The 27,423-nt window shown below is 42.7% G+C and overlaps 5 protein-coding genes across 7 annotated transcripts in view; 3 read left to right on the top strand and 2 right to left on the bottom strand.

The window, feature by feature from the left end:
* Positions 1-18,379, bottom strand: part of si:ch211-232b12.5 (zinc fingers and homeoboxes protein 3) — a 46,342-nt gene extending 27,963 nt beyond the window's left edge. The window contains exon 1 of the mRNA XM_034584697.1: positions 18,283-18,379. The gene's annotated coding sequence lies outside the window, so the exon portion shown is untranslated. The remainder of the gene's footprint in view (positions 1-18,282) is intronic.
* Positions 10,344-12,206, bottom strand: mafbb (v-maf avian musculoaponeurotic fibrosarcoma oncogene homolog Bb). The gene has a single exon (XM_034584706.1). It carries the CDS (start codon positions 11,940-11,942, stop codon positions 10,962-10,964), a length of 981 nt encoding a protein of 326 aa, XP_034440597.1. The 5' UTR covers positions 11,943-12,206; the 3' UTR covers positions 10,344-10,961.
* On the top strand, positions 15,104-18,840 carry si:dkeyp-97e7.9 (DEP domain-containing mTOR-interacting protein). The gene is made up of 9 exons (XM_034584701.1): positions 15,104-15,596; positions 15,737-15,915; positions 16,016-16,139; positions 16,678-16,856; positions 17,062-17,277; positions 17,352-17,489; positions 17,592-17,662; positions 18,294-18,398; positions 18,482-18,840. Exons 1-9 carry the CDS (start codon positions 15,514-15,516, stop codon positions 18,605-18,607), a joined length of 1,221 nt encoding a protein of 406 aa, XP_034440592.1. The 5' UTR covers positions 15,104-15,513; the 3' UTR covers positions 18,608-18,840.
* Positions 18,841-18,887: 47 nt separating this feature from the next.
* On the top strand, positions 18,888-23,197 carry adnpa (activity-dependent neuroprotector homeobox a). 2 transcript variants are annotated; one of them, XM_034584698.1, is made up of 4 exons: positions 18,888-19,293; positions 19,813-19,925; positions 20,217-20,309; positions 20,411-23,197. In XM_034584698.1, exons 2-4 carry the CDS (start codon positions 19,818-19,820, stop codon positions 22,733-22,735), a joined length of 2,526 nt encoding a protein of 841 aa, XP_034440589.1. In that variant the 5' UTR covers positions 18,888-19,293; positions 19,813-19,817; the 3' UTR covers positions 22,736-23,197. The 2 variants fall into 2 exon arrangements, with proteins under 2 accessions (XP_034440589.1, XP_034440590.1); XM_034584699.1 differs by having other exon boundaries at positions 18,914-19,293; positions 19,816-19,925.
* A 554-nt stretch (positions 23,198-23,751) lies between these two features.
* Positions 23,752-26,937, top strand: LOC117761095 (bcl-2-like protein 1). Of its 2 annotated transcripts, XM_034584707.1 has the most exons (3): positions 23,752-23,909; positions 24,570-25,217; positions 26,288-26,928. In XM_034584707.1, exons 2-3 carry the CDS (start codon positions 24,690-24,692, stop codon positions 26,426-26,428), a joined length of 669 nt encoding a protein of 222 aa, XP_034440598.1. In that variant the 5' UTR covers positions 23,752-23,909; positions 24,570-24,689; the 3' UTR covers positions 26,429-26,928. The 2 variants fall into 2 exon arrangements, with proteins under 2 accessions (XP_034440598.1, XP_034440600.1); XM_034584709.1 differs by lacking the exon at positions 23,752-23,909 and having other exon boundaries at positions 24,654-25,217; positions 26,288-26,937.
* The last annotated feature ends 486 nt before the right edge of the window (positions 26,938-27,423 follow it).

The raw sequence follows: 27,423 nt of genomic DNA on the forward strand, positions 1-27,423 counted from the left end.
GAAGAACTTTTATGTAAAAAATTTCTGACGGTGCGCTATTTCTCTTCCAGGCCTCAGGAAACACCATTATAAGCCGACAAAAAAAAAAGGAACATCCAAAAGGACCATATTTCAAGCTATCAGGCTTTTTTCATACATGTCAGTCTGCTGGGTACATGTCAGCTGCCGTCTGAAAAGTGCTGACATCGCTGCCCTCCTGTCCGGCAGCCCGCTCCCTCTGTGTGAACTTGGATTTAGCTCAAGGGTATAGCCACCGTGCTAATGTGATGTAGCTCCAAGAAGGAAACAAATTGGCCTGACATCTCATACACTGCCTTGTCTTGATTGTGTGATGGCTTCTACTGCTAATGTGTTACGATGGGTGGACCTGCACGGGGAGGGAGACGGGCCTGTGTGTGTGTATGTGTGTGTGTGTGTGTGTGTGCTAGAAAGAGAAAGAGAGAGAAAGAGAGAGAGAGGGAGGATGGGGGAAGGGCCTCAGTCTGCAAGATCAGCACAAGTGGAATTGCATTGATTCAGTTAACTGCAGAGTTGGAGCGTGATGTGGAATTCTGTTTATCAAGGGTGGAGTTTACACGATAGGCTCCATTTTGATCTTATTTTCTACATCGTATTCATAATCAGCCCCTGCTCTAAACTATAACATCGGCCTTATACATTTTAGCTTCGCTCCACCTGGAGTTACATGTTACGTTCTACAAAGTGAGCAGATACGTATTCCTCTCTAATTCATCATCTTAAATGTAAGTCCTATAATATATTTCCCAGCAACACAAATAGAAACGCTTGCAGCTGCTCAGATGCTACGGTGGCAGACACACACATCATCATAATCTGTATTAATCTACGAGATCAGATGCAAACCACTGACATCATGTTGTGTACATCACCAGAAAATGTGCAGCACATTCAGGGTAAACAAAGACTCGTGTTTTATATTCAAACCGAAGCAGTGGGCTCAGAGACAACATCTGTCGATTCTTAAGAAAATGCTAAATAAATCTCAAACATTGTTTTAATTAAAGGGAATAAAGCACAGACATCGTAGCTGCCTAATAGACTGTTTCCTATAAGGAGGGGTTGCATATTGTTGAAAAAATATGTTGATAAAAGATGTGATGTATATGCTGAACGTGCAGAATGTAAAATAGATTCTTAAAATGAGGGATTCTCCTCTATACTAAATCCATATGAGATCAGATCATATTGGTAGATTTTCTTAAAAATAAAGAAGGGTTAGGAAAGAGAGAGAAGAGAAATTTAATGCAGGTGTTTAAAAGCCCTGTGTCTGTGTTTTTGGTAGAGGATGCACACATCGTAAATTAATGAGGCTCTCTCTTAAACATACATTTAAATGGGGATGTTGCAGATGTATATTTTCTCTCTTCCCTTCCCTCTCTGGCTTCTCATTCCTCTGTCTGGCATAGGGAATTTGTCTCTGAGGGTTTATCATAACTGCCTCATATTTCCCCCCCTAGTTTGTCATTTTGCTGATCCAGACGCTTTTTCACATTTCTGTATTCTTATCATCCACTGGCAGTAAGATGATCCATTTCACTTATTTCTTAGAAGTGTGACTGTAGCCTAAGTCAATATCTACAGAATGAATTCAGCGAAAGGAGGGCTTGCTGAGGAGGGGCAGCTAGTTAGCGGTGGTGGTGGTGGTGGTACTGGTGGCGCAGGACACTTTTTTTTATCCAGAGTCAGCAAGGGTAAAATGTCAAGCATTTCTTAGGGAAGCGGCTCCATAGGATTCCATTCTAAGCTTTAATCTTAATTGAGAGCATCGCACATTGATATTCCATAGGCCTCTTTGCCCTTCGCCTCTCAGCTACTTTCATTTAGAGGACAGCCGTGTACTGCACTAGAGCATGGGGATTGCTTTGTCAGACAGCCAAGAGGCCAAAGGCAAGGTCAACCTCTCTTTGTAATGTGGCTCACTATGGAGTGAAGGCATCACCTCTTTGATGCTGTCAGTGTTTCTGTGAAACATTTCTGAGTCTTCTTCAAGTAAAAGTGAATGAAATGTTTTACATTCTGACCTCATATTGGCACTAAATATTGGCGGAGGACTCGTGTTTTACTTAAAATAGTTTCACAGTTTCCTGACTTGTGGATCTGAACGCATCACTTCTTTCCTCCCTCCCACAGCTCGAGGCCAAATGGAATGATGATTTAATCCAGAGTGGAGTACAAGAGGATATTTACATATTTTGCAGTCAGAGAGAGTTCATTGTAGCAGTCAAAGAGATGATTTAATTATGCTTAAGTTTATCTGAAATAATCGTTTAGCTATAAACGCGGCCTCTTCACAGAGGAGGAGATCTGCATGTCATCCGTGTTGGAGAGCTCCCACTTTAGTGTCAGGGACCGACTAGCTGGCCGGGTAGATGCAGTGATAAGGCCCATATCATCGAGTAAGGTGAGGAGACGAGGAAGGTGCGGGACAGCAATGCTCCCGCCACTCCTGTGGGAAGACGAGTCATGCCACCTTTACAAAGGTGATGAAAACAGATGAAATGAGGTCTCATCAAACAAACACACACACACGGACAGACAGAAACTGTTTACAGCTCGGCGCACCACCCGTATCTGCGGGACTGAGGACCGAGCTCGCCTCTATTTCTCATGCCCCTGCTGCTGACACAGTTATTCTGTTAAGAGATAGCATCACAGATAGGTATGCATGTGCATGTCAAAGTAGCCCTGGGGGTGAGGCTGCCTGAAAACACAGTGTGAAGGGATAACAAACAGCCCATGTGCCACACTTCCCTCATTAATCTCAAACATTTATGTGACACTGACTTGGGAAGCTCAAGATAACTGTAAGTCTTAGCTGCAAACACAAGTGTTTCTTCTGCTGATGAAACACTGAATCAGGATTAAAGGATTAGTTCTTCAAAGATTTGTTTTACCGGGACATACTATGAATAACAGGTTCCTATGGAGGGGCTGCAGCTTCTGACAGATTTATCAGTTGATCAGGGTTTGATAAAGCTTTAGAGAAGCTGCTCCTATTTCAAAGTCCTCTGGTTGTGTGGGAAAGCCCAACTCTCCTGCTTTCCACTCCTTCTCCCAATCAACCAGAGCAGCCTTCACCAAACAACACCTCAGCTGCCAACAACAAATCAACACAGTTAGCCTTCACATCTTTCCACACAACAAAGCAGCTGAACCTCTCAGCTGGACATTGAGAAATAATCTTTAAAGACAGGGTTCACTTTATCACACCGATCAATAAAATCTATTCTAACCAGGCAGTGATACTTTACTCTTGCCAATAATTCGTAACCTACTTTGTAACTCATCGGGGGACATGAGAACACTGTCCGAGCTTATTTTCTGTTTCTTCTTTTCAAACCTTTGGTACTGCCCTTTATTCCAAAAGTTTGACAATATCAGCAGACAGACCATTACACAATGGGTCTCAAAATAATTATTGTCATTAGGTCACATTGATGCTGGCAATTTTATTTAGGGCAACTCAACAAAAAGTCACAATTTTGAATGTGTGGAAAAAGGATGCGTGAGGTCCACACATGAGTCAAGGCTGTTCCTCTCCTTCGGGATATAAATATAGCCCCACTCACCATTACTGCTGTCACTCACAGACTTATAGTGACCTTTTGACCTGGCCTGTACAAAGGAGACTTGAAGCTGACATACTCACTCCAAATGTTTTTCACCAGTGCAGCCAACTGGAGACACATCTAGGATTTCTTCTTCTTCTGGGCTTTTATTGCTGTTAGTGTGATAGTTTATCATGGTATCATTTTAACTAATTTGTCTGATTTCCTCTGTTCTCCAGTAGACAGTGTAAACGTACGGGAGGCAGCCAAATAGGAGGTTCTCACAGTAATTGGACAGTTGAATGTTTCTCAACACCTGATGTGCAGGCTGAGGTCAGAGTTTGTTGAGACCACCAACTTGTGTTGTTGGACAGCTTGGAGATGTTACTGCAGCAAGCCACGGCTTGGCCATGAGTGGGCGGTGTTTTCCTTTACACACTTCACTTTCTCTTCTCTGTCACTGCACTGCTGCTTTATCTCTACAACTGTATAACGCATCTGAATGTCCTTTTGTGATCTGTTGCCTTATGACAAACTACAGCAAGCACCATCATCAGGTCAATAATTTCATGTATCCATTGAAATGTTTCAACATCTACCTGAGGGATTGGCACAAAATTTGGTTTTGACATTCATGGTCCCCAGAAGATGCACTTTAAGGACTTTGGTGATCTCCTTACTTCACCTCTAGTGCCACCATGAGGTTGAACTTTATGTTTTACCATTCAATTTTCATGTCAAAATTCTCATCTGCCTTATAATTTCATTATCGAATACCTGCAAAACTTACAGTCTCAGCTGTACTTTGTGCTTGTGCTGCTTAGGAGATGCTAGTAATGCTAACCTCAAATAGTGAGCATGGTAAAGAGCTAAGCTTTAGACATAGTCAGTCTTGTTATAATAACACTGTATCACATGAATATTCATAATATGAAAGAGATGCATCATCACCAGACTGCAGTTCCCATAACTTAACAGCGGATTTTAGCATTTGGAGGTTGATGTTTTGGATTCATGGCCAACAACATTTATATTTTTCTTCACTCTCATCAACAGCATTGGTTTAGACGATAAACTGTAAAAATGGTCGACAAGACGGCACCACTAGAGTAAGTCAAAGTATCTCAATTGCCACTGGGTGGCTGGCTGCAGTATAGGTCACAAACCGCACCTCATCCATGTTAGCAGATGGGATATGGACCAAAGTAAAAAGTATGAGTCCACGTCAGATAAGCTAAGCTAAGTGTGTAAAACTTAAGTGTTATGTTTATGTTTGTGTTTTTTTCCCAAACATTTTTTATATAGTCAAATAAATGAGTTAATTATTTGCCAGTAGGCATGACAATTACATTTCTGTTTGCAATGATCATTCTTAAGAAGCAGTCTTATGTGACTGTGGGTAGTCTGCAACAACGTTTGTCTTAAAATGAACCGTGGTTTAAATTCACTGGGAACTCTTATCACACCCTCAGTAAACCTTGTTGTTTTCTTGTAACCTCTCATTTAATATTTTTGAGAAGTTAGGGTTTCTCTTTTTTCTGCCGTTAGATCCCAGAACAAAGTACTTCCTGTATCTTGACCACAAAAAGAGCAAACAAGTACATGGGTTCACTCTAGTATAAAGGCTTGCATCCCCTTAAATAGATCCCTTATAAGCACCGTGTCGCCCAATGACAAGCTTCTCTCCCCGACAATCCGACCACAGCACACAGTTGGTTGTGTCTCAGTTGTTTTAGTGGAGGTTTAACATGGAACATGAAGACAAAGATGGCCAGAGAATCAAAGAAAGGGCGTGAGAACACTGCTCTGCCAAATCCTCAAACTGCGTCGATGGCACAGATGGTTACGGCTCCACTAAAATCGTCCGAAAAAGAAAAAAAATATGGCTTTAGATTTAGCGCAGTGCTTCTGAGAAACATGAGGGAAGAGTTATGACATACGGGAGATGTTCACATGACACATTAGTGGGAGAGTGACACACCCAATTCCAAGGAGGCCTGTTAGACTTCACCAGAGCATATGACACTGCTGCCATATTCTCATGTCAGTGACACCCGCAGAAACTTATGAAGAAGGGTGTTGAACAGTACATGCTCAGTGACAACAGGAGTTTCGATTTCAAAAACTGTCAACTGCCTCGTTTTACTTTTCTTACTTTTTTGGGGAAATCTATATATTTACCAACAATGTAAAGAAAATGTATTCTTATTATTTTTAGATTTTCCAACTAAATTTAATCGAAATAGATTCCCAGCCTTTGCAGGATATATCTTGCTGTTCTCAGTTTTGGGGCCATCAAAAATATGAATTCTAAATTCTTCATAAAATCTTAAAATTTCAAAAACAGCATAAAGAACATGCTTTATCCTCTTTTGTTACTCAACAGCAGCAGTAGTTGTTTATTTTCTCATTTGCAGCGTTTGTCCCAAAAATCGTATGGCCCCTGAAGGGTGGACCTGCTTTCCAGGTTGTGTTAAACTCACCAGGGTGCACGTGCTGTTGTCTGAGCACGAATTGACCCTTAATCAGCGAAGCTTTGTCAACAGCAACTGAGAGCAACAATCATCTGCCCTATAGATAGGTTGGTTGTGTACTGGGGTCTGGGGCTGGGGAAAGGAAAAGGCTGTCAAGAGGGGAAGAGCCTGAGCTAACCTCTGTGTCTCGTGTTTCTACTGTGCACTAATAGACGCCTGTCATCATTATGGACAGAAACAGAAGGGCGCCTGCCAGCTGCATGACCCCCATAAAATAGGACAGGAAATCCTAGCAGGGAATGAAAGGGAACGAGATCTCTTCTCTTCTCTTCTCTTCTCTTTCCTTATCCAATAATCCTTCGTCCACTCTTTGACCTGTCCCTTGTGCTGCAAAACTGCAGTATCTATTCTAGGAAGGAAAATCAAACTATTTGCTTGTTTGGTTGCTGAAACATATGACATGATTGGTCACTTTCACATCAGCTGAACAGCTCATTTACCTTGTCGTGTATGCCTGTAAAACCCTTCTTTTCACCTCTGTCAACAGGCTCAGGCAGTTTTATATTTCTGTCACGCTGGGAAGAACCTGTATAATTATTACAAACGCTGTTTCACCCTTTGCTCTGCAACCAAAGTCCAGGGTCTGTAATGTAACAGGACTTTGTCACACTTCTCTCAGTAGTGTCCACTGAAACGTGACAAGCGCTTTATCAGGGTGCCTGCCTATCAGATCCCAGAGAGTTCATGCTGAACACAACGTCCACAGGAAGCCAGATCTGTTATTACAGCCAATAAGATAGCAGGACAAGCTTTATTGTAGTTCTGAGGCTACACATTAATCCACTCTGTTGAATGATGTACAGCCCATCATGTGATAAGTTCAGTCATTACCACTAGTACAATCATAATTATCATGGAACGTGGCAACAGGCCTCCCTGCCAGAGCTACGGCAAGAAAAAGAAGTACACCAATGACCAAAAAAGTCACAATCACATGATTTTATAAAAATATCGTATGTGCCTGAGAGTGAAAACAGCTACAAAGTGCACATACGCATGATTATCTGTATTTGCATACACATGTCTGCGTGTGTGTAAGTGTGCAATGCCATGGAGACGTCTGTGTGCGTGTGTGTTCACTGCGTGATTCACAGTGTCACAACTGCGTGCAGAAACGACTGGACATCCTGAGCGGAAACCACAGCCGTCGAAGCTGCGTTTTCCTGCGACATCCAACCTAACGCTCTCACAAAGAGTCACTTGACTGGACCCTCATATAGGAAGTGAAAGAGGAAGCCCCTCGTCCATCCTGTCCACTATCCCAATCTCTTCTCTGTGCTTCACGTGAAGCTACTCTTATAGACGACCACATATGAAACACTTCTTTCACTGTTGCAACACAACAGTGAAAGAACTGGTTGGGGCTGGAAACGGCTCGGTACTGAAGGTCAAATGTCTGGTCAGTTGACATCTAGCTACAGAAGATGAGTGACAATCATTACTGTGAATGTAGGATTCACTGATTGATCAGCAGGGTTTGTTTGAAACAAAAGAATATTTGCTTAGCTGATCAACTGGGTCTCATTTGGCAGGCCTTTCCTCTATCTAATCTCAAACAGTTTTTGTGACAGTCAGTCTGAAGCATTTCAACAAGGTACTCAGTGTTTAGTCAGCCCAGCTGGACCAAACCAATACAGTGCAGGGCAGATGGGTATGATATCACAGATGGAAGTGGTGAGTGTTTGACTGGGGCCCGCGGCTCGAGGCCTCTGCTTGTGTTCATTGGTGTCAGTGTGCGTAGACTGGCAGCCTACATTCCTCTGCCTGTCCCCACACAATGGTCAGTATCTGCAGCATTCCTCTGTCTGTGTCCGCTGTCTGAGATGCAGCCAGGCCTTGGCAAGAGCCAGGACTCAGCCAAGAGATTGGCACTGTGTTCCACTGATTCATAAAGACACATTGGAGTGTTTAGCTGACCACCAGAAAGTGTTATTCGCTTATTTACTGTGTAAACATTTGTTATAATTAAATTTAGGTTGAACATTTATTTTCTCTTATTAGGCGCCATTAATTAAAAAGGTATCTGCAGGAGAGATTTTAAAATAATGTAGGAGATAATGATGCTTCCTCTTTAACCTGCTTAATCATCTCGTTCTGACCTTTTTTTCTGCAATCATTCCCCTTTCCCCATCTGCTAAAAAAAACTGCAAGCATGTCTTTTCTAAACCATTTTCATCGCTCTTTATCCTTCTCCAGCGATTTTGCTGTCTCTCTTGTTCTGATGCCACAGCCGTGCAGACACCTTTCCCTCCTGCTGACTCAGTAGCCAGCCTCAGGCGCTGTGGGCTTGGGGTGTTGGTAGCGGGGGAGAGGAGGAGGAGGAGGTTGGGAGGAAGGGGAGGAGGGGGTGTGGGTGGGGGTGCGAGGCTCCCACATCAGGCCCACCAGCCTATCACATGCGAGGGAAAAGAGCTGGCTAATCGTTTCTACAATGGCACCCTGCACACTGTCACACCACAAACCGCTCTCCTCGCCAATACTCCTACTGTATTATTCTGCTGTTGCTTGGAAATCCTTATATGAAGCCTGCTAGTGCGCAAACCTATGCAACTGAACAAATAAATACATGCTACTAAATACACAATGCAAAATATATATGCACGTATACATATAGATGCATACCTTAAACTAAATTTTCTCCAGTCTAGGATCTGCAAATGTAAACTGAATGCAGTTCAGTGTAAAATTATATGTAATTCTGGAGGATGCAGTATGTTAATGTTTAAATTAATTATGCCATTCACAAATCGTGACATGTAAAATGATATTAACAAATTTCTTCTATATCAACTCTTTCACGTGTGAATTGTAGTTTTAAGACCACAGTTATTTGAGTAGGTTTACTGTTAGTTTATTTATGAGAACATTTTTAAAATAGAGGAAACCTCAAATTAGATTGAAGTCGTGCCTTAAAATGTAGTCTTACACCACAGCCACTGATTAATGACTACTTCCCAGTAACATTAAAATAATTATTCATTGCTATAACCATCTGGTTATTTTCTGCCACATCGTTGATGCTCACAGAACGCAGTCAGATCCGCCGTACACTCCCAGCGCAGCCGGTTGACCTTCAGGGATTGGGCCTGTTTTCAGAAGGAAAATGCTTTTGCACCTGTGATGAGATTTTAGAGCTGCTTTCTCTCTACGGAGGGGTGAGGTCAAAACGGTCAGGGGTCACACTTGAAAAGAGAACCTGGTTTCCAGGCATTAGCGTGGTGCCATTAACCGAGCCACCTGCCCAGCTGAAGTCTTACAGAGAGGGGAAAGTGAAAATGTCTCCTACGACAGCGAGGAACTTGTCACAGAGGTTATAAACTCATTTTACAATGTGGCCACTTATCACACATTATCACAGTGGACTTGGAACTATTACGGTCATCCAAATATTATTGTAGTCCTGAGCTGAGAATGATCTATGTTCAGGAAACTTGCTTGAGGATTTCAGACAAACATATCAAGTGAAAGGATTCCTGTGGAGCTGGCAGAAGGAGCGGCGAGCGGCGAGCTGTGTGCTGTGGTTGTTGTTGCTCTCTTCCTCTGTTAATGAATGCAGAGGTGATCTGTTTGTCTGAGGAAGAGAGCAGAGAGGAAGCCTGATTTCCACTCCGTTTTATCTGTGCCCCACAGGCCCCTGCCAGTCAGCCCCATGTGCTTTCACATGCCGGGGTCCCACAGGAAGCAGCACTCCATGAAGGGCAAAGGTCAGAGAAGGGGAGAAAGCCGATCGTCCTTTCATTCACCACCAAACTGACAAATACACAACGCTGTGATTGTTAGTGTTCTTGTGATTTTTAGCTGTCCAGTAAAAATAATGACGCAACGTGACTTTTTGAAACTAACACTGTGGATGTATTGTCATATTTCACAATATGATTTTAGAATAGATGTATAGCACAAGCAGTTTTTTGTGGGTGTAGTCCGCAGTGTGCACAAATAAGTCAGTTTACTTCCTGATTTATGTACAATATGCGCTCTATCTTTCAGTGCCTCGATTCTACATGGCGTGCACAAATATTATGTTGAACGGAGCTGCCTTTATAGATTTTGTCATTTCAAAACTCTTTTTCTTTACAATTTTTGGAAATAAATATTACAAATGTTGGAGTAGGTCTCATAAGTATAACAAATTACACTGCCATGGTGGAAACTGCAAAGAAAATGGTGCATGTGAGTGCGATGTTTTACTGTAAAGAACATTATTTTGTGGGACAGTAATTTGTCAGCAGATGAGACACAGTTTTAAAAAGTCACAATAGGTTTATTGATCCATAGTAAATGAAAAAACAGTGAATGAAAAACAATTTACATAATTGTATATTATATTTAAAAGAAAAGTCAACAAGGAACACAGTCTCTGTCCAGCAGAATCAGTTTCATAAAAATAATATGAACGTCATTTCTAGCATCAGTTGTTTTTTTTGAGATGTTTTCTATTTTAGGGAAGCTGAACACAAAATATAATTGGAGCTTCAAAAACCAAGCAAAGCAACAAAAAAAAAAAAATCACCAAAACAAAATTTGAGCTGTAACTGAAGCTGAATGATTAAATTCATATATTCATAAAAGGGAATATTCTCTGATTTCAAGTATCTCCTTTCAGACAAACTGCAGATATGTCTGTGTAAAATAAAAACATCTCATACATGTCCTGCATGCATGCTTCATACTAATTTACTATTCAGACCTTGTTGCCTGGTTGTATCTATGAGGCTACAATTATTTCAGTGACAGCCTTTTTGTCCAACATGAATTAAAACTCGATGTATCCACGGGGCTGTTTGTCAAGGAGCAGGGCAGCTGTCACCATAAATGCCTCTCTGTGGAAAAGACTCAGTTCTGCAGGAAAGGAACCAACTCACATTAAATACTCGGGTGAGGAAGGGTTGTCACTGGTGGACCCTGTTTCGTGGTAGCAGTTGGCACCGGACAGTTTCTCACATTTCATTTTGTATGCGTCCCTCTCCCGGATCAGTCTGTTGAGTTCGTGTTTGAGCTGCTCGACCTGTGACACCAGGCTGGTCTTTTCATGCTCCAGGACGTGTTTCTGCTGGACGCGCTTGTAGCGGCAGGACTGTGCGTAACCTCGGTTTTTCAGGGTCCGGCGCTTCTGCTTCAGACGCATCACCTCGTCCTTGCCGAGGCCTCTGAGGAGCCGGTTCAGCTCCCTGACGGACATGGACACCAGCTGGTCGTCTGAGAAGTGGCTGTCGGATCGCCTGTCGTGGCGGCTGTGCGGCTGCCCGAGGTGATGGTGCGCACCGAAGATCTCCTGGTCGTCGGGCGAATCGGGGTCGTCGCCCTCCAGCTCGTCTTTGAGATAGGGGTCTTGGCAGAGGCTGCTGGGTATGCCTTGCATGTCGGGGTGACCTGACAGTCCCGGATAGTGCTGGACAGACTCGTTCAGGTGGCCGTACCCATCGTACTCGGCTTGGAAAGGTGGCTGATGGTGGCCGTGGGGCGCTGCCGGGTGTCCCTGCTGCGCCGTGGCGCCGATGAGGGCCTCCACTGCGTCCTCGGGTGTAAGGCCAAACGCTTGTGGGTACATTTGCTGGGGGTAACCCCCGTTGTTGGGTATCCAGAACTGCTCAGCCCCGGGGTTATTTCTCTGCTCGTTTGGATTCAGGTTTGGTGATGAGGGCACCGAGTTGCAAGGGGTGCTGCCGGGGGTAGAGGAAACAGAGTCCGGTCGCTGGAGCTGGTTGCACGGCCCGATGAAGGAGCGGTCCACCCCCTGCATCGCTTCTTTCTTGACACCGAACTTCATTAGGTCGAAATCGCTGACGAAATCCATGGGTGTTTTCTGCAGTCCCAAATGTGAATGCGCCTCGGCGGTCATATTTTAAACGGCAGAACGGTCTCTTCACAGAGCTCCAGAAGTCCACTGCTTTTTCATGCAGTCAGCGAGGGTGCACTCACTTTGGAAAAAAAATGCAGTAATTCCGAACTTCGATCTCAGCTCAGAAGGAATAAAACGACATGCGAGCGTAAAAAGGCTCCACAGCCTGTCAAACTGTGCCGAGTGGAGAGTCTGCAGCGCGCCGCCCGCTTCGCGTCAGGAGCCACAAAGTAAAAAGTCCACTGATGCTCTGGCTGCTCAGGAGGAGCGCACTTATTTCATAAAGCTGCATTTGCATGATGTCACGCCTTCCAGACTACACCTCCACGCTGCTCTCCAATGAAAACACAGTAAAGAGGATGATTTGCATAAAAGCTGCTGCAAGTCGGTCTCCACGAGCTGCTCGCGAGGATCATTTGACCAAAACCTATAAATGCACAGAGGCTCACATTCTCTTCCTAAAGTGTTTTCTCTTATATCACCGCTCCACCGTCTTTTACATGTTAGTGTATTTATCCAGAAGTGGTTTTTCAATTTTCACAGGTCCAGTCAAATACGTGAATTGGTTATTCAAGTTATTTCAGGTTAATTCACTGTAAATGTATGGGACTTATTTGTTTGCCACAAATCTATATATTATTATTATTATTATTATCATCATTATTATTTGTATTATTATCATTAACTTAACTTCCACTGGAATTGTTGTTTAAACTGTCATTTGTTTTAGATGTATTCTTAAATCTATGGTGATAAACAGGCTGCCACGACTGCGAAATTTCACGTAAACAACAAAAACCAGGCTGCAAGACAAATAATTTCACACCTACTGTGTTTTAGTGTGTTCCTTCCTCAGTTCACAGGCAAATACTGACACACTGTGGCCACCAGTCCACACTACAGGAGTCTCTGAAGACTACACCATAGCAGAAAAAAATGCAAGAGGGAGAAATTGTATTTCTTTAGCCAAGCTTATCTTTGATAAATTAACAAATTGAGCGTTCACCAGGTCACCATCATCACGTCACAGGCCCTCTTGCTCCTTCCATGATCGTTTTTCCTTCATTTTAATTTTATCAATATTATTTTTGAATGTATATTTCTTGAAGCGCTCTGTCCTCCCTGTTTTCACAGTTCTAATGTGATGAACTCTGTAGGTCTGTAAGACAGCATACTGTGTGAAACCTGTGTGGGAGAGCCTTTAGACACTTGTTGTTTCTACAGTAGTCGACCCTGAGCCCCGACAGCCACAGAAGCGGCTGACGGTTTGATCAAAGCAGCTCAGCAGCACAGCTTTGACACCATAAACATTTCTGACGTGTTTCAGGGCCCCCCCCCCCCTCCATGTCAGGGTCTCCTGTGTGGTTCAGGGTTGTCACCACCAGTGGTGTGTAGAGGTGACACAATTGCACCGGATCTCAAGGGTTAAGCAGCCTTCCTGCCCTGAGGTGACCCTCTCGGGCAGTGCTTACTCCAAACATAGTGAAAGCCTCACTGACAAGAGAGGGGACTCCAGCCAAAACCAATAGACATTGCTGCCTGAGAATGGCAAGGAATTGTTTTGTGCAGCTCTCATTGCTGGGAAGAGCGGAAAAGAGGAGACAGTGTGACTGAGTGAGGATGGCTCAGGGACATACACTAGGATGTTTGCCAGCAGGGCAAGGTCACAGTATGTGGTATAACTTAAGTTAATGATAGGATGCTAACAGCCTAAGTGCACATCACCAGCAGACAGAAGATCATATTTCACCACAACCCTTGTGTGCAAAAACTGTCACACCTCCTACACAAAGCTTTATTTCCATACATCAGCCTATAATCACACACCTATGTCCATACAACCAGTGTTGGGATGGAACAAAGTACTTTTATTTTGTTACTGTACTTGCATTCATTTTTCATGTATCTGTACTTAAGGGCAGCACTTTTTCTACGTCAGCATTCAGTATCTTGCCCAAGGACACTTCAGCATGCAGAATGGGGAAGACTAGGATAGAACCACCAACCCCACGGTTAGAAGACAACCCACTCTACCCCCTGAGCCACAGCCGCCCCACAACCACATGCAGTATTACAAATCTATGTTCCTGGTAATTCAAGGATAACCCAGCAAGGATGGAAATACTGTTTATTTATATTTCGGTCAATAAATATGTATAATAAGTAGATGAAAAATCTACTATGTCCTACTATGTATACCAAGTCTCCAAATACGTTCATACTTCCTCTGTCTTTCTGTAGCGTTGAGCCTAAAAGATTATTTGTTCCTAAAAAAAAAGTTGTCACAGATATACGCTTCCATTTTTAAAACAGCGAGGCACTGTGGTCTTCAGAGAATGTTACTCAATCATGAATAAAGGGTGTATTTGTTTGGGAGTATTTTCAACAGTAAGACAGTGTATGTGGGACCGACTGAAATAAACTACAGTGTGTGGTGTGTGATGAGGACACATACATGGACCCTTTATAAAAGGTATGTCTCATTCATGTGACTTTAATAGCTGAACTACAGTATATTTGGCTACATAGAAAAAACACTTGATAGTAGGATTAATTTATTTCATGTTTTTAGTCTGTTAATAGGATTGATTGACAATAACAAAAATACAGAATATCACTCAAAGTGTTCTTTAAGGTTAGAGCTATAGTTGGGTTGTAGTTCTTACAGTTCTATTGAACCAAGATTGACACACAGCCTGGGCGGAGGTGCTGCTTGAGAGGTTGACCTTAGGACTGAAGCCTTTTTTGTATTCACGAGGCACACTTACATAACCTGTGCTGTCATTGGTTACAACACTGACTCTGAGAATAAACAACACACAATGAGTACTGTCACTGACATGACATTCTGCTGCTGCTGCAAAAAAAATCATACAATTCCTCTTTATTTTCCACTTTAAATGTGACCATATTCAGATTTGTCCGGCGCAGACAGGCTGACGCACAACAGTGTCTTTTACAAAGCCGTGACTCCCAGTAAAACAACCTGGATAATCCCAGGATCTGTTTTCAACATTTTCAGAAATAATTGCACAATGTTTCTGAAGTAATTTCTGTGCAGTGTTACACTAAAACAAACAAACAAACCCTTTAAAACCAGTGTCAGAAAGCCCAGCCTACATCAATGCATCCATTAACTGGCTGTCACTGACTAATTAGCACCATGAAGGCAATTATCAAAGGGCTATCATGTGGATTTCAACAGTCATTCATTTGATGCTTTGAAGATGATAAGACAAGAGAGTACTGGACAACAGGGCGACAGGTCTAAGACGTCATGGCACGTACTATCACAAAAGCCAAGAAGAAAAAGTGAGCGACAGCTTCAGATAAGAGAAAATAGAAAAAGATAAATTTCAACACTAAAGTTACGGGACAGTGTTCAACCAGGCTAACTACATTCTGTGCTATCTCAGCAGAGAGGCAACACATATGTTGGTCTCTCTTTTTGTATACACAACATCTATCCCACATGGCAACGGGGCTCTGTGTGTTTCAGAGGCTATTTTGTAAACACAAAGGGGCATAACTAAAAGATTTTCACTTACTTTCTCATCCAGAGATAACAAACATGGAGCGAACAAGTAGCATTAGGAGAAAAGCCATGGGTAGACAACACAAGGCTGAAGTCATGATTGCTGGAGAACAACTCAGGTAGGAGCAGAGGGGGCAGATGAACTGAAAATATAAACATTTAAAATTTGTAAAATTCTAATATTAGGATTTGAGATTTAAAGTCAAATGTGTGGCTGTTGCTAAATTAAGATTATGGTGAATTTGAACTTCATTTCGAGGTTGAGACTTCACGATGGAAAACAGATAAAGGAGCGACGCTACCACCTGCGCACGTATCCCAACTGTTTCGTCGCACAGGAGCTAATAGACTGGCTGGTGAGCCATAAGGAAGCTCCAGACAGAGCAACAGCTGTCTGTCTCATGCAGCACCTCATGGACCATGACATTGTTCATCACGGTAAGAAGGAGGCAAACAGAGATCTATATCGGATTCTAGACATTTTAGACACTGTACAACTTTCAGGTCTTATTTGAAATGTTGCGTTTTCTTTTCTTAGCCTGTGATAAGAGGTCAGTGTTCAAGGATGCCAAACTGCTGTACCGCTTCCGGAAGGATGATGGCACAATTCCCTTTAATTTAGAAGTGAAGATCTTCATGAGAGGACAACGGCTGTATGAACAGTAAGATCTGCTGTGTTTGTGCTGGAATTCTCGCTGTTCAAAGTGTTGTGTCAGTCGTACTAATGATCACATGCACACTAGAACCAGAACAATATGAACTTTGGGGGGCTGATACAGAGACTGCTATTAGGGAGTAAACTATTTTCTGATACTAATGACCCTTATGACAAAGAAATGTAATTGAGGCTCGATATTTCACAGTTTTACCATAAACTCTAATATAAATAACTAGACATATAAGAAAACACAAACACAATCAATATGAAGCTTAATTCGAGAGAATGAAGCTTTTTTGCATAAAATGTAAACATATATGCCCATCTTTTCTGCATAGTTTATGCTGTAAGATAACAGTTTTCATTTTGGGGCACATCTGCAAAGATAAATGCTGATATCTCTGTGAAAGACTAATGTCGGCTGATATTATATATGGGTCGGGCACTAATACATGAGGAAGATTTCCCACCTTGCAAGATTTTAAAAGTTTGTTAAATGTTATGAGAAACCTGACCTGTGTTTTTGTGTCTGTTTGCTCAAGCCTCATAGGGGAGAAGAACTCCTTTCTGCAGCTGCGAGAGGAGCATGGTGTAGCATATCAGCGTGCCTTTCCTGGCTGTCAGTTGATTGACTGGCTCCTTCAGAACGGAGAAGCAGAGAGCCGGCGCCGGGGCGTGGAGTTGTGCCGTGCATTGCAGGAGCATGGCATCATTCAGCATGGTGAGGAGAGCAATAATTTACACTTTGATGTATGATGGTAGATTATGAGCAGGCCATCAGTGGCTACAAGCACTGGGTGGCCAACTTGGAATCTAGCAATCTATAGCAAAAACAGTGATTGAATCTTTGAGAAAAATCATTTAATTCTTGTTAAATGTTTCACTGCATCTTTATGCTCTCTCTGTCTCTGTCTCACTCCAACCAGTGGCAAATAAACACGACTTCTTCGACAGTGGAGTGCTCTATCAGTTCTGCATCAATTTTCGCCGCAGACGCCGACTATCTGAACTTTTAAATGAAGGCGAAGAAGACAACGACACTGAAGGTGTGGCGATGTCGACACAAGAAGACAACCACTCAGACAGTCCATTTGTTGTGCACAAAAACCCACCCCACGAGGGCAACAGTGCTTTCAACTCTGGTAAAAAATGAAATTCTACCCTCTTTGCGAATAATAATTACAGCATAATAACTACCCTACTGATTCAATTATAGTGGGGTCGAGTACAGACCTGAAACTAGCTACAAGTGGGCGCAGGGGCAGCTTGAATTCCCTTCAGCTTCACTCTGCTGGATTTCCACCTCTTGCCCAGTTATCCTCCGCCTCAGTGGTGAGATGCAACCCTAAATCAGGCGAGTGCATAGTTCATGTTCATCTGACTACAGTCTTAGTTTTTAGTATATTCAAAATTGCTTGTGAAAGTGTGCAAACTAAATCTTTTCATGATTTTACAGTCCTTACAAGACACGTTACATGTGAAGAATTATTGGCGCCTGGTGCACCCTTCATCAAGAAAGTGTTGACGGTGAGTTGCTGACCTACTTATGATCTTAAAATTATATTTTTTTTTACAAGTTTATTGCATTATTTCCCTTAAACCTGGACATTATTCCCTCAATGTCTAAAAGTGGTTATACCATTAAATATTATATACCCTCTGTTTACAGTACATTACAATATACCATGTCTGTGGTATTTATCCATTATCAGTACCTGCAATTTCATCAAATATGCGCAATAATCCTTGTGTCAGTTTACATCGTATTTAACAATTTATTCAACATGTAATTTCATTCAGTTACCTGCAATATCCTATTGTCTGTTTGTACCTCAGTTTGACTTATATTATAACTACTTTTTTACTTTAGACAGCTTTAATACATACTCGGCAAACCTTAGCAATTGCATTTGTGAGCTGGATGCAAAGTCATGTTTAGTGTGTGGTGTGAATGGCAATAAAGTGAATCTTGAATCTTAAAGCCTCTATCTAAGTTACTTTGACGGAAACGTTCTGAGATCAGGCTTTTGGCCCGTTCATAGAAAGATGATTATTTTATCCATGTGAACAAATGAAGTTATATCTGACTACGTCCAAACTATACAGATTCCATTTGGTTCCTCCTGAATGTGTGATGTCTCTCTCACCATGATCACAGGTGATAGGAGACCCCCTGGGCTGGGGTTTTGTCGTCAGAGGCCGGGCTCCCTGTTATGTGCAGGCCGTTGACCCTGGAAGTCCAGCAGCAGCTGCTGGAGTTAAGGTTAGACACATGTTATAGTTACACACATGACACACAGATAGAAAATGACATTTACAGAAACATCACCTATGTACCTGATGTAGGTGCAGCAGTTTGTGTGCCAGGTGAACGGACAGTGTGTTCTCGACCTGGACTACAGGACCATGACCAGGCTGGTGATGACTGGACCTCGCATTGTTGTACTGGAAGTGATGGAACCACTGGAATGACAAGACATCTTCTGGATTTTAAATATAATGTTGTTGAACATATTTCATAGGGGGCAGAGGTCATGTGCTCATTGACAGAAAACAAACAAATCAGAGAAATGTTTATCTTGGCTGGAGCAAGAGTAAACAATGCAAATGGTTGTGTTTTTACGGACCTGAATGCCCGAACAATACTGTATGTTTTTATAACTGAAAATAAAGCATTGTAGTAACAGAACCGCAATAAATACAAACTTTTGGCCATTCATCCTGTGCTCACGGCTCCCTGCTACGACTTCCGTCTTTTTGTCGTCGCCATTTTGGATTGAGAGTTGGCTCACTTGTGATAGATAGTGTTAGCTAGCAGGCTGGCCTGACCAAGCACCAGGCGTAGTCAGAGGACATCGGGTGCCGGGCGGTGCTGTGGCTGTCTCCACTATCGGAGTCTACTGTTCCTCGTGACATGAGCACCGCTCTGCGCCGCCGTCTGCCCCTTCAGCTAGCTAGCAGCAAAGCAGATGTGTCAGCTAACTAGCTAGCGTGGTTAGCTAGCTAGCCGTGGCGCTGCAGAGAGCATCAGCACCGGCTCCGAGGAGAGCGAACAGCCCCATCAGTCTGCACGTCCACGACCAGCCTCTCCACATCTCTGTTAACCATTTATGTAGCGAGGCGACCCGTGTGAGGCCAGTCTTCATACGTACAGAGAGGTGAGTCAAACCCGTCCACGGATCTACTGAAGATGGAGAAATGAATGCTAAGCATCGCTAGCTTTGGTGATAAGTAGGTGGCCAAGTGAGGGCAGCGGGGCTAAGTTAGGCTAGCACAGTCAGGCTAGCACACAAAGCAAAACACAGCATGGTCTGTAAAAGTCTCATTCCGGTGATCACTAGACACGATGGAGCAGCACAGGTCATAGATCTGCTCTGTGATTCAGTATCATTGGTGAAATGCAGTATTGACATCAGTATAGAAGGATAATGTGAAGCATGTTTACTGAGACAGCACCGGGCCCCGGAACAAACCAGAGCTGTGATCAGAGATGACCATGTTTATCATAATGAGTTAATGCGCTGACAGTGATTTGATGAATGGAGAAACGTGTTGAGAGCCTGTTTCACTCTCTTATGATGTTGATGTGTGAATTATGTGTCAGCTTCTGTTGAATTGTATTTTAATCATCATTTGAGCCTAACTCAGACTAAGAAGTGTCATTGTTTGTTTGTCAGGAGAGATGTATCAACTCCCAGTAAATAACCTCACCCGAATCAGGAGAGCGAGAAAACAAGTGAAGAAAGCACTTGGAGACATTGGACTGGAGTTCTGCAAGGAGGCAGCAGAGGTGAGTGTGTTTTTACTTAGATAATTCATGTTGGAAAAGCTCTAAAAGTAAATTGAGAACCATTGCCTTCAATTAAGCTTATACATGATTACCAATAAGTGACGTTTTAAAGGTGAGAAGATGTTAAATATGAATCTCTGGAGTCTCGATGCTAACTTAGGAGAATTTGTAAAAACCTGGTGTAAGATAAGTGTTGTTTGATGTCAATCAGTACACTTTGTACATGTTGACTATACTTTGACTCACTGAGAATAACAATTGTGTGTTTATCTTTACAATTTAATTACACAGGAGTTCAAAGAGTTTTGCCCTAATGAGCAGTTTGTAAAGGGCAGTTTCTGCCTTGATATCTGCGGATGGGATCCATCATATTCTAAAACCCAGGTAAATCACATTTCTGTACTCCAAACGTTTTTTAAATTCTTACACACAAATCAATGCATTCATGTTAATGAAATAATTTTGTTCCCCTGATGTCTTGTTAGGAATACAGGTCAAAGCCATTTTGCTGCACAGAGTGCCCATTTTCTTCCAAGTACTACTCAGGCTACAAGAATCACTTCCGCAATGTACACAGGAAGAGCTTTGACAATAAGATTCTGCTCAACTGTCCATACTGCTCATTCACCGCAATCAAGAGAACTTTGGAGACGCATGTTAAAATATTCCATCTACCCAGTTCAGCACGGCAGAGCCCTGGGGCCGCACAGAGACCGGCAATGCAGAAGACGAACAAACCGTATCTTGATAGAATCAGACCGGGAGATGGTGTCGAGAGAGCAATGTACTTTTGCAAAAAATGCTCGTTCCGGGACAGTCTTTACAATGTTGTGAGAAGGCACATCTATAGGGAACATTTTCAGCATATTGTCTCACCATATCTTGGTATAGTTTCAGAATCGTCTGTCAAAAATGGTGCAAGTTCTGTCAATGGTAACAACATCCTTTGTAAACGCTGCCAATTTTCCACTCGTAACTACGAGGCTCTAGTACAGCATGTTATAGAGTACCATGAGCGCATCGGTGCTCAGGTAACCACTATGATTGGACATGCTAACATTGTAGTCTCCAGGTCCCAGACCCTACCAGCTCCGTCTATGATCATTAACAGGGGCCACCCAATTAGAGCTGAACCAACAGCACAACCAGTTATAGGATATTTGAAGCCAGTGGCCCCTGTTGTTAAAAATCAGTCCCCCATTGCAGCCAAACAGATGCGGGTCACAGTTGCTGGCAACAACACTGTGACTGAAACTAATGCCGGTGGTGTATGCACAGCCCAGACACAGAAGTGGAAGATATGCACAGTTTGCAATGAGCTTTTCCCTGAAAACCTCTACAGTGCTCATTTTGAAAGTGCACACAAGGCAAAGAGAGTGTGGGCACTGGCCAAGTACATCATGAAAATCCACAACTTCACTAGCAAGTGTTTGCTTTGCAACCGCTACCTGCCCAGTGACACACTGCTCAACCACATGCTAATTCACGGACTCACTTGTCCCCAGTGCCACTCAGCTTTTCACAGTGTTGAGAAAATCATGGAACACAAGGCTCAGTCTCACCCCGATGACTTTGTGGGACCCCCAGGTGCATCACCGCTAACGTTCGATCTCACGGTTAAACAAGACAAGTCCAGTAATGTCCAGCTTGTTGTTCTTACATTTAACATGAAGGAGTCTATCAATGGTCAAGATCAGTCGGCACCTGCTCAGAATAGTGTCCCACCTCAGGTCAAGGTAACCACTCAAAGAATGGTTGAGAGCAAAAGTGAACAGCTCAGTCGAGGTTTATCTTCCACAAAAAGTGAAGTACGCAAGACACTATGTCCGCTGTGTTTCACCATCCTCAAAGGTCCCATCTCTGATGCTTTGGCCATGCATTTGAGGGAGAGGCATCAAGTGCTCCAAACAATGCATCCTGTTGAGAAAAAGATGACATACAAATGCATTCATTGCTTAGGAGTGTACACCAGTAACATGGTGGCCTCCACAATAACACTGCATCTGGTGCAGTGCAGAGCAGTTGGAAGGAACCAGGCAAGCCAAGGCTTTAAGTCGGCCTTGACACTCAACTCGTCTGGGGCTGGCTTCCTCAAGAGGCAGCCACCAGTGCAGGCCACATCCAATCCTAAGAGGTTAAAGCTAAGTAAGGACTCAAGAATATCCCCCACTGCCATTGGAAATCGGGCTGAATCTGATGGTCTTGCTCTGGATCCAAGAAGCTATGAGCACAAGACATATGAAGCCAGAAAAGATTTCCTTACGGCCTACTTCAACCGTCAACCCTACCTTTCTGCTCAGGAAGAGGAAAAGCTGTCTGCAAGTCTGTGGCTGTGGAAATCCGACATTTCTAGTCACTTTGCAACCAAGCAAAGTACGTGTGAGAAACACTGTGAGACCAAGAAGGTGTCTGTCCTGCTTGGCTTCGACATGCAGGCTCTCAAGAAAGTTAAGCATGAGATGATCTTTGAGGAGAGCAAGATCGTGGGCACCTCCGGGGCCAGATCTGGAGGCCTGAAGTCTGGCACTCCAAGCACTGACCAAAACAAGCAGTGTGCGACACTAAACTGTACCTTAAAACTCAGCACAAACACAGAGACCATTTCTATTGACTCTGACAGTGAACCAGAAACAGAAGAGAGACCAGCTGAGAATGGAAATGTTGACATGAACCAAGAGGAGAATGTAAAATCCCTGGAGCCTATAAATCTGACAGAAGAGACAGAACCTGTAAACACAAACGAGCCTTCCAGTGAGAAGGACGGTCAATTGCAAGATGGGAAAGCAACTGCTTGGATGACTTTCTGTTAGTTTTGCTGCTTTGTGGTGTGCCTTGGTGGAGCAACAGTTCATGTTTAAAGGAGTGTATTAACTAAGAGGAGAGGACAAACTACAGATACTTAAATATCAAATGACAAGTGTCACTAAAACTCTATTTCCACACATTAGCCACGTTACCAGTGGTGGAAACAAGGAAAGGACTGCATTATAGTGCATAAATATACAGCTTATGTAAGTGACATTGTATATATGAGTCATTATTCTTTGTTAGTCTCCATGAAATCTGTGTTTTTCACTGGTTATTCACAAGACTTAGGATATCAACTTTACCTACTTCTATAGGTTTTTTGTTTTTTTTCTCGACTGTGACAAAGAACTGTAACATGTCGTCATTTCACATTTAGAAAGTGTAGAATATGCTAATTGCTTATGTACACATTTTAATAAATGTTTGTTTAATAAAAAATATTTTATTTTGTTTTCTACACCAAACACTGTCTGACAATTATCTTTTGGGCCAGGTCTTGTCGAAACTGACTTTTGTTCAATGCATAATGTAAGGGAGCCTCAATTGTCTAGTAGAGTAGCAAAATAGTTTTTTATGATGAATTAATGTAATATAAGTAACGTAGGATTACTCTTTGTGTTCACTTTTTTTTTTCAAATGTTTACAAGGCACTGCTGGAGGTAGATTACATTATTATTATTATTATTATTATTATTATTATTAGAAAATTACACTTGCCAATTGGATTTTTGGAACCAGAGGTCAGATACTGCTTGTAATTCATCAACGGTCATATTAACAAAAAAAGGGAAAAGCTTTATTTAGAAAAAGTGCAACAACAGTAGCAAAGACGAGCCACACTGTTTAGTTTCAAAAGCTAAAACGATGACAGCAGGTTTGCAGTCACTCCATCCTCATTGGTCAGTGTTACACAAATAAAGCAGTGTCCCTTCTTCAACCATTCTGATGTCACTCCACGGGCCCCCTGACTTCCTGTTTGCCTCGGACGCTGATTGGCGCAGGAGCAGCGGGAGGGCGGGACTTCTGGCTGGTACAGTAGCAGAATTGGCCAACCGCCAGCGTGCATCAGCGGTCAGTCTGCAGCTGCAAGAATGTCCATATTGTGTCTGCAGGCTCACATCCAGCGTTTACTGACTCCATAGCTGCAGCCTCACCGAGAACCAGCCCTGAGCAGCAGTAAGTACACATGTCAGCCATCGAGCACAGCCATGGATGCAGCTAGCGGTTTTTTGGTGCGTTCCCTGTGGACTGTTAGTAAACAGCTAGTTAGCAGCGGAAGCTAAACCTGGCTGTATTTACGTGACCTGCAGCTGTCAGCGAGGATAGGTTGCCATGTAAACGCACATATTTGGTTTGACGCACATCGGAGCGATCTAATGATCAGTTATTTGATTTCACAATGCTAACCCTGCAAGTCAGCTGTTGGTTGTTGGCTCACGTTTGTTGTGAAATATTTGTCCCAGGGTTTGGATCAGATTTTCTGATCATCCGAGTCATCCTGTAGTTGCCATCCATGTCTGTAGATCAGTCTATGGACAGATAACTGAATCATACTGGGGACATCAAGACTGCATTACTTTTATTTTCAGATTTACTCTATCATTGTGTACTAATGCAGAACATGTGTTTGCACTAAAATACAATCCCATCAATGATAATGTGACTAGTTTAAAATATGCAGATTGGATGATTTGCACATCTCTAGCAACTGTCCTGGTAGAATTTCATATTAGAGAGAAATGAATGGGAACCAGAGGATGTTTACAGCAGCACAAGTTGCATCACGTCTCCTGACATGAACTAACGTAACCTTCTCTCCCCCCTGGCTTCTCCCAGACTGCTGCTGCGAGGTGAAGAAGCTCTGATGTGGCAGGCGACAGAGTGAGAGGAATGGCAGGAGAAGGCGTGGGGTCTGACTAGGCTGGCTGTGTGTTGGAGCTTCACACTGTGGACATAATGTCGTACAGCAACAGAGAGCTGGTGGAGTTCTTTATCAGCTACAGGCTGTCTCAGAGGAACTACCCAACCTCTCTACTGAGGCCAGAGGATGCTGGCGGGAGGACTGAGGGAGACAATGCGACCTCAGCCGCCAGTAACGGCTTGCTGGTCAACTGCAGGGACAGGTGTAGTGAGCAGGGGACGCCATCTGTCACCCCGGGTGGTGGCATGGAGGCCGTGAAGGCAGCTCTCCGGGACTCTGCTGACGAGTTTGAGCTGCTCTTCAGGCAAGCGTTCAGTGAGGTTTCCTTGCAGCTCGACATCACTCCTGACACAGCCTACCACAGCTTCAAGAGTGTGATGGATGAGGTGTTCAAGGACGGAGTCAACTGGGGACGTATTGTGGGCCTGTTTTCTTTTGGGGGTGTGCTGTGTGTGGAATGCATGGAGAAGAATATGAGCGAGCTGGTCTCCCGCATCGCAGACTGGATGACCATGTACCTGGATGAGCGCCTCAGTCCGTGGATCCAGAGCCAAGGAGGCTGGGTGAGTCGCCAGGGGATGGACCCAACATGCAGCCTCATTTATAACAGACTGTGGGTGATCCAGTACCAATTAGAAGCAGGCCATAATGTGACTCACACAATACAATCATTGTCAATATCATTCTGAAACTCAGCGTTTTAGTTATTAATTACAATCATTCAGTTACAGTGAGGATTAGTTATTAGTGCGACAGCAAAGCCTGGCCTCATGATACTTTACATCAAAAGGATCCCACATGAATTTCACACAATATCAGCAGAGCATAGCCTTTAGGGTTCAGTATCTTGCCCAAGGGGACTTCGGCACGTAAATTCAGGGAGACAAAGGGGCCAACCACCTGGTTAGTGGCCAATCGTGTGTCTCCTGAACCTTAGCCACCCACTGTAGTTCCTGTGCTTTGGTTCCACCAAACTGCTTAAACTCTCCTTTTTGAGAATTCAATTCAATTTTATTAGTATTTCTAGCAGAACCAGACTCGGTGTGGGCGGCCATCTGCCTCGACTGGTTGGGGTGTATCAAATTCTCTCTACGTAGATTTTTAAAGGTTGCTCGGACAATTTGTAGCTTGGCTCTAATGGAGGAGAGCAGCTGCAGTCGGTAAAAGTGATTTAGAAAAGCAGCACGGAACATTTTTCTGCCTTTTGATTTGTTTTCTCATGCTTGGTAAAACATTTTCTTACAACTTCTAAACTTTATTATCCAGTATTTTTCAGAATTAAAAAAATGTAATGTTTAGTTTTTGTATTGTCACTTTCTAATTTGGTTCCACTGCAAATTTGTTTTAATTATGTTTGATTTAATTTTAAACTATTTCTGAATTATTTGTTTTAATTTACAATTTGTAACAATGTAATATGTTCAGTTTATTATTGTTTACGAGAAAAAAGGGAGAAAAGATTGCAAAACAACTATGCACAAATTTTTGTGCAAAATAGTTTGGCCTCAACTTTATAATTTTGGTGAAGTATTCCTTTAATTTGGATGGATAGAAACCTAAATATTACCTCATAACAAAATTCCTCTCCCACTTGTTTTTTTTTTGCCTAAATCAAATTTCCTTTTCATTCCAGGACTGCTTTGCTGAGATTTTCGGACAAGACGCGGGTGCAGGAGCGCGGCGATATCATGAGACCGTGAAGAGATGGCTGCTAGTTGGAGTGGGGGTGTTAACAGGAGTGCTGATTGCGATGCTCATCGCTAAGAGACAATGAAAGTGCTGCATCTCGTTTACCACACCCTGTGTTACGCTACGCCAACAGAAATACAACTAAATAGTAAATGTTTACAAAAAGCCCAGTCTGCTCGTGCACTGACAGAACGTGGATTGGCTGAAGCAGTTTGTGGGAGTATCTATAACATGTAGCTTGGTGAGCTGTTACGCTTCCCACCCGCTTTGTCCTGTGTCTTTTATTGTTTTGAAAACAGAGCAGAGATTTTCACCTGTTACAGGCTGATGACTCCAGACTGGAAGTGCTTTAAATGAACCTGATAAGCTAAGAATCAGTGGGAAAACGTAGAGCTGGATTGATGAGACTGCTTATTTTTTACGTTTTTCTTTGTGTGTTATCCAAGGACCAATTTTTAATACCCTGAAACTGACAGAATATGTAGGTTATATTTCCTTTTCACTGTGTAATGCTCAGCTCCTTTTGTTGGCCGTACTGGAGTTTAAGGCATGCTTAGAAAAAATTAATAAATATATTTATGTTTTTCTTGTGTATTTATTCTGTTTTTTCTTTTATCGACTGTAAGCAATGTGAAAACACACATGCATCAACAATAAGTTGCCTGAAACCACCAAACTTTAATTGTGTATGCTATTTCCCTTAGGACTTATAGCAATGTCATATGTTTGTGTTAGAATTTAGTATTTATTATATAGAGTAAATGTTATATGTTCAGGCTCCAAAACTGTGAACCATTGTGGAATCATCAGATTGATTAAGTTGATTAAGTACAACAGTTCAGCTTCATCATCAGTCTGGAGTAAAAGTACATTATGAGCCCAAATTGTTAGTTTTTTTCAAGCACAGAGGAAACTGATTTACAGTAAATGAATACAGGCATGTGGTGAATCCTGGAGATTTACTGCATTATCATAACTGTCGAAAACAGGATCTTTTCTGGGTCAAACTGTTGAAAAGATACTCACCACACCCATAAATGAATCAATCAAACATAAGTATATCTAAAACAGTTGAAAATA

This window comes from Hippoglossus hippoglossus, chromosome 5 (assembly GCF_009819705.1).
Source record: "Hippoglossus hippoglossus isolate fHipHip1 chromosome 5, fHipHip1.pri, whole genome shotgun sequence".
NCBI lineage: Eukaryota > Metazoa > Chordata > Actinopteri > Pleuronectiformes > Pleuronectidae > Hippoglossus > Hippoglossus hippoglossus.

What these genes read in the sequence shown, in the direction of transcription:
- LOC117761095 (XM_034584707.1), top strand. Translation starts at nt 24,690, where the DNA reads ATGTCGTACAGCAACAGAGAGCTGGTGGAGTTCTTTATCAGCTACAGG. An exon ending in TCCAGAGCCAAGGAGGCTGG is followed by an intron (nt 25,218 to 26,287) that starts GTGAGTCGCCAG and finishes TTTTCATTCCAG; the next exon opens with GACTGCTTTGCTGAGATTTT.
- mafbb (XM_034584706.1), bottom strand. Translation starts at nt 11,942, where the DNA reads ATGACCGCCGAGGCGCATTCACATTTGGGACTGCAGAAAACACCCATG.
- si:dkeyp-97e7.9 (XM_034584701.1), top strand. Translation starts at nt 15,514, where the DNA reads ATGGAGCGAACAAGTAGCATTAGGAGAAAAGCCATGGGTAGACAACAC. An exon ending in ATTGCTGGAGAACAACTCAG is followed by an intron (nt 15,597 to 15,736) that starts GTAGGAGCAGAG and finishes CTTCATTTCGAG; the next exon opens with GTTGAGACTTCACGATGGAA. An exon ending in GCATGGCATCATTCAGCATG is followed by an intron (nt 16,857 to 17,061) that starts GTGAGGAGAGCA and finishes CACTCCAACCAG; the next exon opens with TGGCAAATAAACACGACTTC.
- adnpa (XM_034584698.1), top strand. Translation starts at nt 19,818, where the DNA reads ATGTATCAACTCCCAGTAAATAACCTCACCCGAATCAGGAGAGCGAGA. An exon ending in TCTGCAAGGAGGCAGCAGAG is followed by an intron (nt 19,926 to 20,216) that starts GTGAGTGTGTTT and finishes TTAATTACACAG; the next exon opens with GAGTTCAAAGAGTTTTGCCC. An exon ending in CATCATATTCTAAAACCCAG is followed by an intron (nt 20,310 to 20,410) that starts GTAAATCACATT and finishes ATGTCTTGTTAG; the next exon opens with GAATACAGGTCAAAGCCATT.